Source organism: Leptonychotes weddellii, chromosome 4, assembly GCF_054177405.1.
Source record: "Leptonychotes weddellii isolate Sample4059 chromosome 4, ASM5417740v2, whole genome shotgun sequence".
NCBI classification, from domain to species: Eukaryota; Metazoa; Chordata; class Mammalia; order Carnivora; family Phocidae; genus Leptonychotes; species Leptonychotes weddellii.
Window position 1 is genome coordinate 72595286 of NC_138372.1, and position 13097 is coordinate 72608382.

Here is a 13097-nt window from a genome sequence, read left to right on the forward strand (position 1 = left end):
TCAATCCCAGGACCCTGGGATCATGACCTGAGCCGAAGGCAGACGCTTCACGACTGGGCCACCCAGGCGCCCCCTTCATGAGCTTTTCTGCAAACAATCAGATGTCCTGTGAGCCACTACCCCCCTAACATCCCTGCAGAAGATGCACACGTCAGCACATGGAAATGGCATGGCACTATATGACATCTCTCAACAGTTACAGAGACATGTTGGATCTCCTGTCCAACCAAGCAGCCACTCTCACTTGTCCTTGCCTCTTTGTCTCCTGTCCTAATTATACCTGTGAGGTAGGCACTCAGATAAGCTGGGCAAACAGACATGAAACCTAGATTCAGCTAATAGCCCCTGACCATGGATAATGTTTACGTGCGTTGCCAGCTGGGTGTTTTCTTCAAACCCTACAAAGCAGACTTGATATGGGACATCAAGACCAGTCCGCTCCCGTCCGCGCCAGCGCTGCGGAATCTTGCCATGGCTAGCGCTTCTGTGGCAGTAATGCTCACAGAGGCTCACGCCGTGACGGGAAGCTACACACGCACAAAGGGTGTCTAAGTACCATGTGGGGCACACCAGGGAGATGAGTGAATTCAAATGGTCTGTGATAAGTACATTTGTACTTTGTTTTCTCCTTAAAAATAACACACACACACACAAAGACACACACACCCCCCCAGAAGATCCACTGAAAATGAGCGTGATATGGAGTAGTGCTCCTAGTAGGATGGGCTGGATAAGAAGGGTTTTGCATTTGTTTGGCTGGGTCAGTTTCATCATCAGGGGTTTGAGGTGAGGAAGTCAGCCGTGGTTTCTCTCTGAAAGAGCCCCCTTCGGAGCTCGCGGTATGGCCCGCATGGGTTTGTTTCTGTTGCCGAGCGGGTCCGACCAGATGACCCTATGGCAGAAGCTCCTGCCTTCCCAGCTGCCCGGAGTTTCTTTCTGGCTGGAGCGAATGAGTAGTGTGGAGATCAGACCTGTGGAAGGAGATCAGATGGACTCTTGTCATCTTGGTTTTGTGAAGAGATGGCACATCAGCTTTTACATTTCAAAAGTTAAACAGCTGTCAATCAATTGCTGAAGGAAGCTCAGGGGAGGAACCTGTGATTCTGTCAGATCACCAAGGGTATGGGCTATGCTTGTTTCCTTGTCTGTGAAAAGGCTGGACCAGATGACCCCTCAGGTTCCTCTGGCTCTATGGTGTAGACGTTATAAAAACTCAGGCCATCTGTGTGTATGTGCTTGCCTCTTCGAGGGAATCTACACCCTCTGTGTGGTTTCCAAAGGCTGTCATGGTAGGTTTTGGTTTGATTTTTAGCCTAAAAACGTTACCATGCTCTTCCTGTCTTAAAAGCCAAGAAGTCATGACTTAGGTCATTCATGAGGTACAGAATTCCCTTTGTATAGTTCCCACGAAGGTGGCTCCTGGGAAGCATGAAAATCTGACAGGAGGATGGAAAGGTGGGAGACATTGGAGCTAGGGTTTAGGACAGCAGGCTACAGATCAAAGCTCAGGCATTATGTCCAGCTCCGGAAGAAGTGGACACCTTTCTAACTGGAGAGACATGGTCTCCAGTTAGAAGGTACAGGCTGAATTCCTATACCAGTTGTGGGGGGTGGGAGGAGTGTCAGTAAGGAGGGGGGTTAGACGGAGGCCTGCCCAAATCTAGACAACATGTGGTTTATCAATTATCTAGCTTAAAAATCACACATGCTCTTGAGATGATTAATCTAGTATTAAGGGCTAAGAACATGCTTTGAGGTGGGGCAAAGATCCCAGGCAAGGCTGCAGGTACTCAGAAACTAATTGATAAGGATATAAATTATTCATGGAAACTCTTTAACAATGAATAAGGATCAGACTCAACACCAAAAAAACAAAAAATCCAATTAAAAAATGGGCAGTGGGGGGTGCCTGGGTGGCTCAGTTGGTGGAGCATCTAACCCTTGGTCTCAGTTCAGGTCTTGATCTCAGTGTTGTGAATTTAAGCACTGCATTGGGCTCCATAATGGGCACAGAGCCTACTTAAAAATAATAATAATAATAATAATAATAATAAATTAAAATAAATTAGACATTTTTCCAAAGAAATGGCCAGCAGACACATGAAAAGATGCTCAACATCACTAATCATGAGGGAAATGCAAATCGAACCCACAATGAGATATCACCTCACACTAGTCAAAATGGGTAGTATCAAAAAGACAAGAAACAATAAGTGTTGATGAGAATGTGGAGAAAACGGAACCCTCATGCGCTGTAGGTGGGAATATAAATTGGTGCCGCCACTCTGGAAAACACTGTGGAAAACAGAAATACCATTTGATCCAGTAATTCTATTTCTGGGTATTTACCCAAAGAAAACAAAAGCACTAATTCAAAGGGATACATGCATCCCTATGTTTATTACAGCATTATTTACAATAGCCAAGATATGGAAGCAACCCAAGTGTCCAATGATAGATGAATGGATAAAGATGTGGTATATTGTGGTGAGCACAGCATAAAGTATAGAGAAGCTGAATCATTATATTGTACACCTGAAACTAATGTAATATTGTGTGTCAACTATACTCAAATAAAAAAAAACTAAAAAAAAAAAAGATGTGACACATATATACAATGCAATATTATTCAGCCATAAAAGAATGAAATTCTGCCATTCATGACAACATGGATGGACCTAGAGGATATTATGCTAAGTGAAATAAGTCAGACAGAAAGACAAGTATCATGTGACTTCATTTATACACAGAATCTAAAAATCAAAACAAACAAACAAGCCAGAAACAGACTCATAAATTCAGAGAAAAACTGGTGGTTGACAGAGGGGAGGGGTGGGAGGGTGAGTGAAATGGGTAAAGGAGATAAAGAGATACAAACTTCCAGCTGTAAAATAAGTAAGTCATAGGGAGGAAAAGTATAGCATAGGGAATATAGTCAGTAACATTGTAACAATATTGTATGGTGACTATGGTGAGCATTTGGTAATGTATATAACTGCCAAATCACTACATTTTCACAATTTATGTTGTATACTTGAAATTAATATAATATTGTATGTCAACTACACTTCAATAAAAAAATAAAACTGCAGACAAAAAAAAAAAAAAAGACTAAGGGTCAGAAACTGATCTGAGTTGTTCCTGCTTCTGGAAAACACATGTGATGGTCACTAATTTATAAGCCCCTTTAGGACGTTACTAAGTTGACTGATCATCAATCACCTAGTTATCTATTGAAACCTTGACCCTCACTTGTTTCCATGAAACGGATTGTGACATTCCACAAACCTCATCCGGAAGGATATTTTCCAGTACTGAGTCCTTTAAGAATTCAAAGCATTCTTGATAACCAGATACACTGCTCTCTAGATAATGAAATGCCGGTGGTGGTCCTCACTCACAAGTGAGGCTGGGAAGCCACCAGCCTGTTGAACTTCCTGAAGCTGTGCTGTCACGTGTGTTTGGAGGCAAGTTGTGAATGTTTTCCAGGACTTATTGAGAGAAACAACCTTTTTCTTGTTTGTAAGAGACATTAAGGGAAATTGTTTCAAAGTGGTATAATATAAACAAGAATGTAATTACTACTTTTTCATGACATTTATTTATATACAACATTTTACAAGAGAATTTTTGCAAACCTGTGTAAAGGTAGTATGTCATTAAGTCACAGGGTTTTCATCAAAAATTTATTATAAAAATATACCAGTTTAATAAATGTGTTGCAGTAGGTTTTCTATTATAACATTTGTGTACTAAAATGTGACAAAATAGAAAAATAGTCACATCCAATAAGGGGGAAAAGTTTGGAATTAAATGCTGCAGATCACAGATCATCAGCCCCCTTACCTGGCCCAGAGATGACCCGGTTTTAGCTCTCTGAGAGAGAATATACCAGGTTGGGGTGGGGAGAACATTGGTAGTTCTAGGAAACACTTTTGCTACCCAATGAGTTATCAAAGGGATTCATAACTACAAGTGGCTTTCAAAGAATAATTTTCTACAGGTGTAAACACCAAGTATAAGATTTATAAATGAGGAAGAGTGGCTAGAAAATCTAAGCAGAACTACCATTCCCTAGATAGATGCCTATACTTAGGCATTTCTGGGTCCTCTAGGGCGATGGGGGTAAGGTTAACCTTTCAAAGCTGTCAGGTCTCTACTAGACAAGAGGAACGGGAAAAATTCATCGCAAGCATGGCTTTGGAAAGGAGTGTTTCAATCAGTGGTAAGATTTGTGGGTGTTTTGTTTTGTTTTGTTTTGTTTTTTGCAACTAAGAAACTGGTGGGAGGTTCAGCTATAAAGGAACATATTTAAAATAGTAGAGTACATTTAAAAGTTTTCAAATGTGATTATACTAAGGAGCAATTATACAAAACAAGTCTCAGCTGCCATATATAGAGAAAGATAGCTTTTGCTAAGATAACTGGAAAAGATGCTTTTAGGTTCTGCATTATCAAAGCAGTGCAGCCAGTATGTGGTGTGTGATTCATGAGCACACAGTATCCTGAATAAGGCTTCACTAGAATATTCTATTTACCACTTATGCTCACCCTTGAGGAGACAACAGAATTTTTATAAAATCTGAATTGATGTAGTAGGACAAATTAGCACTGGCCGAAAGTCTGCCTGCCTTTTTTTCAGAAGTAGATAGCTTCAGGACGCTTACTTTTTCTACATTTTGAAAAATTCTATTCACAATCATTTTATCTACTACTTTTGGCTAAAGTTCCAGTGTCTTTAAGCTTCAAAAACAGAATTTGAATTCCATTATTCCAAGCTGATTATTTTAATCTTTTCCACACTTACTAGAAGAATATATGTATCTACCCTGAGTATAAATAAAGCATGTATTATTATATATCACTGATGTAATCTAGAATCTAGGAGTAGAGTCCATCATTATAACTTTATTCTGGAACAAATCACCATATGGTATGTATAGCTATATGTGTTGAAATTGAAAACTTGTCCTTTGAATTCTTTGGTTAAGAAATTTCTAAATGTGAAATTGGGTGATTTAATAATATCAAATGCAGATGAGAGATCACTTAAAACTTCTTAGGGCGTAAGTTCAGAAGTAAGGTTATATAATTTTAAGAAGACAGCAAACAAGCCTCTAAGTGTTTAGTTCTTGATTGGATAAAAAATATGATATAAGTCAAATACTTAACAGCTTTCAAACTTACTTAAAAAATAAAATGGGGTGAAACATTGAAACTGAGAAAAAAAAAGAAACTGGTTGGAGGAATGAGAATTTTATAGGAAATGAGATTTTGCACATCTTTGCCTATTGGAGAAATGCTTTGATTTTATTCTCCAGGTAAGTTTGGACAGAATGGCTGAATTAATTTGTCCCATTAAAATCCCAGGCTTGGGGCACCTGGCTGGTTCAGTCAGTAGAGCATGTGACTCTCAATCTCAGGGTCATGAATTCAAGCCCCACATTGGGCATGGAGCCTACTTAAAAATTTTTTTAAAAAAATTTCCAGGCTTAAGCCAAGGCACTTGGATACCAGTGCCTCTTCCAGTATTTTTTCTAGTGCTCTCTCTCTCTTTCTGGGGAACTGGGATGGGGTAGACATGCTCCTTACATGGAGTACCATGCCAGGGCAGGATCCTGGAAGCACCTATCCCAAGAGTTATCATAGGCCAGGATACACACTTCCTATTGCTTCTTCCTCCACCATCTTGAGATATTTTTTAAATTAATTAATTTTTTAAATAATCCCTACACTCAGTGTAGGGCTTAAACTTACAACCCAAAGATCAAGAGTAGCATGCTCTACCAACTGAGCCAGCCAGGCGCCCCTTGATATTTTTATACAGAAAAACAAGCCCTCTTCCTAAAACAGACAATAATCTTGCTCTAACCAAATCTGTCCACCATTGAAATGGAATGCCAGTTAATTTCTTTCCTTTGAAACTCAAACACATGACCAAAAACATAAATGTCAAGTTATCTCAACAACCCAAACATTTTAATACTCTCTCCTATTTTCCCTGCTTCATATTTCTAAAACCCAAGTCTTTTCACTATAAGCAAAAACATATGGGAAAGTTCTTTTCAAAAATGCTCTCCCACACCACCCAGATAGCTTCTTGATTATAAAAGGAACCTCCACAACCACTGACTGAACAGTCCCTCAGCACAGAACTGGTGGGGAGTGGTGGAGAGTGGTGGGGATGTGGTATGGGGGTCACTCTCGTGGGAGGCATATCTGGGCCTTGGGGCCCCTCAGGCTCAGCGGACCAGTCCCGGAGCTGAGGATCTGCCTCAAACAGCGGACTACGAAAGAGGGGCAGGAGTACCTTGGCTTGTTGGCTGGCTCCAGCAGCATGAGGGTGCAAGGGGAGGTCGTGAATTTCAGTCTGCTGTTTAGCAAAATTCACAAATACCTGGAGACAAGAGTAGGAGAGCAAGAGCAGGTAGATGTTTCCAGAAAAATGGTTTCCTCGACCCATCCACCCACCCACTTTTGGTCTCTCTCCCACAGCTAATGCACAGCCCCCCTAGAGCAGCTGCGTCCTGCAGGACGGGAGGGTGGCCCACCCACAAGCCCAGCCACCCATGCCCAGGGTGGCTGGGGGAAGTGGTTCATGGGGAATTCTTGTCTAATGGATATACAGTTTCAGTTTGGGAAGATGAAAAATTTCTGGCAATGGATGGTGGTGATCCATTTCACAATAATGTGACTGTACTTAATGCCACTGAATTGTACACTTAAGAATGGCTAATTATGTTATATATACTTTGCCATAATAATTTAAAAAAGTGATCACATTAAAAACTCTGATTCATGGCATGCAGGCTTATCAAAAATCCCCAAATCGAACACTTTGAGTGGGTGCATTTGATTGCATGTAAATTAAGCATCAATTAACATTGATTTGAAAAGGAAAAAAAAAGCCACCACCACCAACCAGGAAAGGTGAAATAAAGTCATAGTGCAGTGGGGAAGGATGACGTGGTCAAGGAAATTTGCCGATGACTAAAATATCGTTAGAAGACAATTTTGGGTCTACCCAGCTTTACCCTAATGGACAGAGGAACCAGAGCATTAAAAATCAGGCGTGTGGTGCCCCCTCTCACGTGCCTTCCGGCCCAGTCTGCACACAGCCCCCCTCCACACGTGTGCCTGTCGGGCAACCTGCCTGGTCCAGCGTGGTCTGCGTGACGGAGTACTCCTCGATGAGCAGGCTGTCCTTGTGGGAGAGGAGCAGCCGGAAGATGCTGGCCAGGGAGGAGGAGGAGACCTGGAACTGCAGCATGTTGTAATGTCTCTCCCTCTGCACGCTGCCCGGGAAGTTCCCCTGGAAGAACTGCTCCACCAGATTCAGGTTGGGAAGCAAGTCTTCCTTCGGGGATTTGATTTTCATTGTGACGATGTAGCCATCTCCAAACCTAGGCGACACACAGGGTGGCACGGCATGGGCCTGTTAGTAGCCGGGCCTGAGGCAATTCCGAAATAAGGAAGAGATTCGCCAAAAATATTGAGGATGAAAGGCCCATACGATAGACCCTGTGTGCATGTTTAAAACTAGTAGGAAAAAATCCGTGACAGCTCCTGGAAAAAATAGTTTGATACTAGTTTGTAGAGGTCCAAACGTCTGTGTGGTGAAATGAGTCACCAGACCTGTGTCACAGCTTCCTGGGTCCAACTCCTGGAGGCATGGATGCTCCCCACTCCTTTCCCTCCCATTTACCTGCTGAAGTCAAAGGTGGTTTTAGCCCCTTGTGGAGATCACAACCCGCCCACGAAGGCCTCTGGAACTAGTGTTTACTCAGTAATGGAAAGGCTGCGTCCTCCTTCAAAGAGATCGCCAGGAGGGCACTAAGACTTGGGGAGGCAGCACTTCCCCGTGGAAACTTCCAGAACAAATGGGAGCTACTAGGGTCGGGACCATCAGTGTTTCCCTCTTCCCCTCACCAGGTGACCCACAGGTGGATACAGAATGGTCCACCAGGGAGTATGTGCATGGCCAGCTGGCTCCCTTATATGCTTATGTCAGGATATACTGTGTCAGTTAGAATTTATTTCAAGGCTCCCTCCGTGACCAACAAACAAGGGTTGCTCCCCTCTACAATAAAACACCTTTCCTTTCAGCTCTGGAAAACTGACTGCCCCTCCACATGGCAGACATTCCCCTCTCACCTGCTCTACCATGAGGATACTGATGAGAGGGAAAGCAGTAGGGAGTCCACACACGTCTCCTGCAGTTGGACCCAGGAAGCTATGACACGGCTCTGGTGACCTCATATGCTGAGCTGACGTCCCCCCTAGGTATTTGTCCGGCATCCAAGCTGTAGTTGCTCAAGAAATCACAGGTCAAATAACCCAAATGCTGCTAATCTACTAGACCTTCCTCTCAGTCACTTATCTGCCCTGATGCATATGAAGGATGATGTGTCTTGGGCAACAGTCCCACGGGTACAACAAGACTAAGCATTTCAGCCTAGATAAGGTTATGTACTGTTCCTTCTACCAACTAGCACAGTGACTTTATATTCTGGGCTCGTAAAAAGTGTTTGTTAAATAAATGAGTAATAACTACAAATCTACCCTTCCTAGTTTATAAAGCATATCAGAATGCAAGGAAGCATGGCATTATTATAATAATCTTATTTTAACTGATCAATTTTGGCTTTGGCACACAAAATATTACTAATAATGCATTATTGACAGCAGTTTACAATTTATGGGGACTGGGTAATCCTACTGAAGATTACTTAGCATTGTTGGTTTGTCATATACTACATGGTCACTTCTCAAACTCAAAAGCATAAACATGTCTGAAAAGAAAATTGATCCTCAGGCTGTTTGATCTCCTAACCATCCCTATGTTGGTCATTGACTCTTATTAGGTCATTGGTGCTGGATCTGTTGGGATAAGTGGGGGGGATAATGAGACAGTGGTAGTGACCCTCCCTCATTCCCACCAGGCTCTGCATATGCCCTAATCAGAACCCCATCTGGAGACTCAGGGAACCCTCAACCACAGGCAATTAGCCCAATATAGAGAAGTTTCTTTCAGCACAGCAGCTATCTCTGTCTGCCGCTGGGGAGCAAGGCCCAGGCCACATGCCTCTGCCCATGGGGTAAGGGCAACAGAACCCTCCCAAGTGTCAGTAGAGAGCACGGGGCCTAGTTGACCCCCCCCCACCACCAAGGAAGGTAACAAAGTCAACCCCCCAGCCCATCCTTACTTATACTTGAGGTGCTGAATGGTGCCCAGACACTGTAAGGTGCCCTTTACCATGATGGCCAGTCGGGTACACAGAGCCTCACATTCTTCCATGCTGTGGGGTAGGAGAGAGGAAGTAAGAAGGAGGGAGGCCTCCTGTCTGCCCACCTCTTCCACCCCAGCCCCTGGGAATCTCTTGCCTGTGGGATGTGAGGACCACAGCTCTCCCTTCCCTGATGATGCTCACAATGGTGTTCCACAACATGCGGCGTGCCTGGGGGTCCATGCCTGTGGTGGGCTCATCCTGTGGGGAGGCAGAGAGGGCAGGGAACTGGGCTTGGAGCCAGCCTTTCCTGGTTACTGCACCCTCCTTGGCTGCCTCCCTCTGAGCAGCTCTGCTCTCTGGCAGACAATATACAAAGTGCTCCCCCCTCCCCAAAGTGAGCAAGACTTGAGGAATCCAGGCTTCGGGTAGGGAAGGCAGGGGGTCAACCAGGACAGTAAAGAGACATTATGCATCTCCACTGACCCATTTCAGCCCATCAATGGGTTAAGGTTGATTAAGGCAATGGCAGAATTATCTTGAAAATTAAAAAAAACCAACAAACTTACACATAATTTGCAAGGAGGCAGACAGATAGCCCAGGTGACTTGTATGAGTCACCGCCCAGCCCTGTGACCCCTGCCCTCATAAACCCCCGACTGCATGGGCACAAGGGCCTTGGGTCTGGTGCAGCTCCAGGGAGAATCTCATGAGCCTCTGATCCAGGCCAGTGTTCTGCCCACTTTGCAGCCTGAGCAGACTTCTTCCACCAGTAATTTCTGACCAGAGGGGCCGAACTTCCCTTCTATGAGCCTGTGGGCCCATAAGAGACTTCCCAGGGGCTCAGAGTGAGAATATGTTGTGACTCCAGTTTCCCCCAAGAGTTGTGAACCAAACACTGGGTTGATTTGCTCAAAGCAAACAGTACAGGAAACAGTTTAGACGAAAACAGATGGCTGCATTTTCTAAAGCTGCTGGCCCAACCACAGAGGTGCAGCTCTTGGTTCAAGCCCTCGGGCCCCTCTGTCCCCACATGTCCCGGTAACCCTCACCAGCAGCACCAGAGGTGGGCAGCCCATCAGAGCGATGGCTGTAGAGAGTTTCCGCTTGTTGCCTCCACTGTAGGTGCCGACCAGGCAGTCTGCATAGAGAGACAGGCCCAGGCTCTGAATACTCCAGTTTGCCACCTAGGGAAGAGGAAGAAAACCCACTGTGAAAAGACAAACAAGCTAACCTCCACCAATTCGAAGTCTTAGGCTCCCAGATCTCACACCATCAGGATGACAGATACAGCTAGGCTGACACAAGGCCACCTACTGGCTTGGGGGTGGTTCAGGGGCTTCAGGGCCCAGACATCCCCTTTCCATACCGTGCCTTACATTGCCGTGTGGCTTGGTGCAGCCCCTGGAGAAATGAGCCTCAGCCTTACGAAGGGCAAGGCAGTGCTTCTCACCCAGGGCCCCAGACTACGGGTAAGAGGAGAAGAGTCCCAGGGTCTGATGGTGGGTGTCAGACCCGTTGCTTCCACCCTTCAACAGGGTCACACTTGAAGTCTGGTGCATCTAACGTATACGTATCGAGCCACTGCTATGAGTCAGGCACTGTACTAGGCACTGGAGAATAATGGTGAACATAGCCATTGCTGTCGTACTCACAGAGGGAGGGGGGGAGGACACACAATCGAACTAAACAGAATAATGACAGATTGTAAAAGTGCTTTGAGGAAAATCAACGGAAATTATGACAAAGAATACTGTGTGTGTGTGTGTGTGTGTGTGTGAATGTGCGCAGGAAGAAAACTAGAGAAGTGAGACAAGCCTACCATGTTTCTACCTTCTGTACTTATTGTACCTCTGCTTGGAATGTTCTTCCCCTAGATATCCCCATGGATATCCTCACTTTGTCAGCTCTTTTAGGTCTTCACTCAGGGGTCACTTCCTCTGTGATGTTGGCCCTGTGCCACCCTACCTAAAAATTCTTCCCTATTTTTCCCCTACCGACTTCTCACTTTCAAAAGTATATTTTACTTACTTATCTATTTATTATCTGTCCTTCCCACTAGAATGTAAGCTTCACTTTTAACTTCTTATTTGGAATAGTTTCCAACTTACAGAAATGTTTAAAAATAAGAATAATACAAAAACATTCATCAACACTTGACTCTCTTTTTCTCTCTCCCTCTCTTATGTTGTGCGTGTGCACAAGCACAAACATATGCACACACATAGGATTTTTTCAGAGCCATTTAAGGTATGTATCGTGGCCCTTTACTCCTAAATACTTTAGTGTCTACTTCCTAAGAAGAGGAATACTCTTACATAACCACAGTACAGTTTTCAGTGTTGGTAAATTTAACATTATTCTGATACTTTCATCTGATCTACCTTTCATAGTCCAGTTTTGCCAACTGGCCCAATGATGTCCTTCATGGCATTATTTTCTATCCAGTACAGGATGCAGTCTGGTGTCCATTACTCAGTCACCGTTGTCTACTTAGCTCCTGTGATCAGGAACATTTCCATAGCCTTTCTTTGTCTTTTGTGACTTTGATACTTTTGAAGAGTACAGCCCTGGTATTTTTTTTTTTTTAATAGAATGTTCATTTGGAGTTTGTCTGATGTTTTCTCATGATAAGATTCAGGTTACACGTTCTCAATCAGAATATTATGTATTGTTGTGTCCTTCTCAGGGTATCACCTTTAGGGGCAGGACATGTCCAGGTGCCCCTCATATAGGATGTTAATTCTGATCACCCAATTAAGGTGTTGTCTCATTTCTTCATTGTGAAATTATGATGCTTCCCCCTCATAACCAACAAGCAATCTGTGGCAGATACTTCTAAGCTATATAAATATCTTGCTTCTTATAAAAAAATTTCCCCTAGATTTAGCAACCATGGATGATTCTTGTGCAATCCAATCTTTACTATGATCACTACAAAATGATTTTCCAATTCTAGAATTCTTCCACCCTAATCAGTCGGCTCTCAGCATTTGAGTGTAGGCAAGAGCCATCCCTTTTCTCTTATTTATCTATTTAACAGTATGGAGTTATGAATTCCTCTGTTGCTCCCCATGTTTTATAATTGATCAGGGTATTTATTATTTTGATGTTCAAACTGTACCCCGTTTGGCTATGGGGAGCCCCTTCAAGATGGCTCCTGTGTAGCTCTGACATGCCCCCCTCCTTTTTTTAAGCACTTTACTTTCTGGCGTAAAAAGATGTTTCAGGCTCGTTTTATACCTATACTGTCCCAGCCCTGGAATTTGTCATTGCAATAGTGTTATAATAGCATTGTATGGTGACAGATGGCAGCTACACTTCTGGTGGGCATAGCACAATGCATGGAGTTGTCAAATCACTATTATACACCTGAAACTAATGTAACATTGTATGTCAACTATACTTCAATAGAAAATAGTGGGGGAGAAAAGTAGAATTCTGCATGTGCTCTTTTGCCCTTTGCTTTTTTTACTTAACAATATCTTTAGGAAATAACTCCGTATCAGTTCACAGAGATTTTCTGTGTGTGTGTGTGTGTGTGTGTGCATAAGACTTTATTATGTGTATGTACCATAAACGATTCGACCAATCTCCTATGCCTGAATATTTAGGTAATTCCCAATGTTTTGTGACTCTAATGAATGAATAACCTGTGCATATAGATTTTGCCCTGGGGGAGGTGTATCTCTGGGGTAAATTCCCAGAAGTGGGATTGCTGAATCAAAGGGTAAATGCATACATTGTTTTGTTAGATAGGAAGCCAGGGATTTTCTTGTTTTGTTTACTGCAATCCCCCCAAATATAACCGTATTTGGCATAGAGTAGACACTCAGAAAGCATTTGTTGAATGGACAGCATGTTCCAACT

The 13097-nt window shown here is 43.4% G+C and overlaps 1 protein-coding gene across 2 annotated transcripts in view; it reads right to left on the reverse strand.

The window, feature by feature from the left end:
- Window positions 1-13: 13 nt before the first annotated feature.
- The window catches only part of ABCA4 (ATP binding cassette subfamily A member 4), a 128670-nt gene continuing 115586 nt past the window's right edge, over window positions 14-13097 (reverse strand). For both annotated transcript variants that reach the window (XM_081818824.1, XM_081818825.1), the window contains 6 exons: window positions 10280-10414; window positions 9385-9488; window positions 9207-9299; window positions 7154-7403; window positions 6311-6397; window positions 14-971 (listed from right to left, as the gene is read on the reverse strand). In XM_081818824.1, the coding sequence (XP_081674950.1) occupies window positions 966-971; window positions 6311-6397; window positions 7154-7403; window positions 9207-9299; window positions 9385-9488; window positions 10280-10414 (675 nt within the window). In that variant the 3' untranslated portion in view covers window positions 14-965. The remainder of the gene's footprint in view (window positions 972-6310; window positions 6398-7153; window positions 7404-9206; window positions 9300-9384; window positions 9489-10279; window positions 10415-13097) is intronic.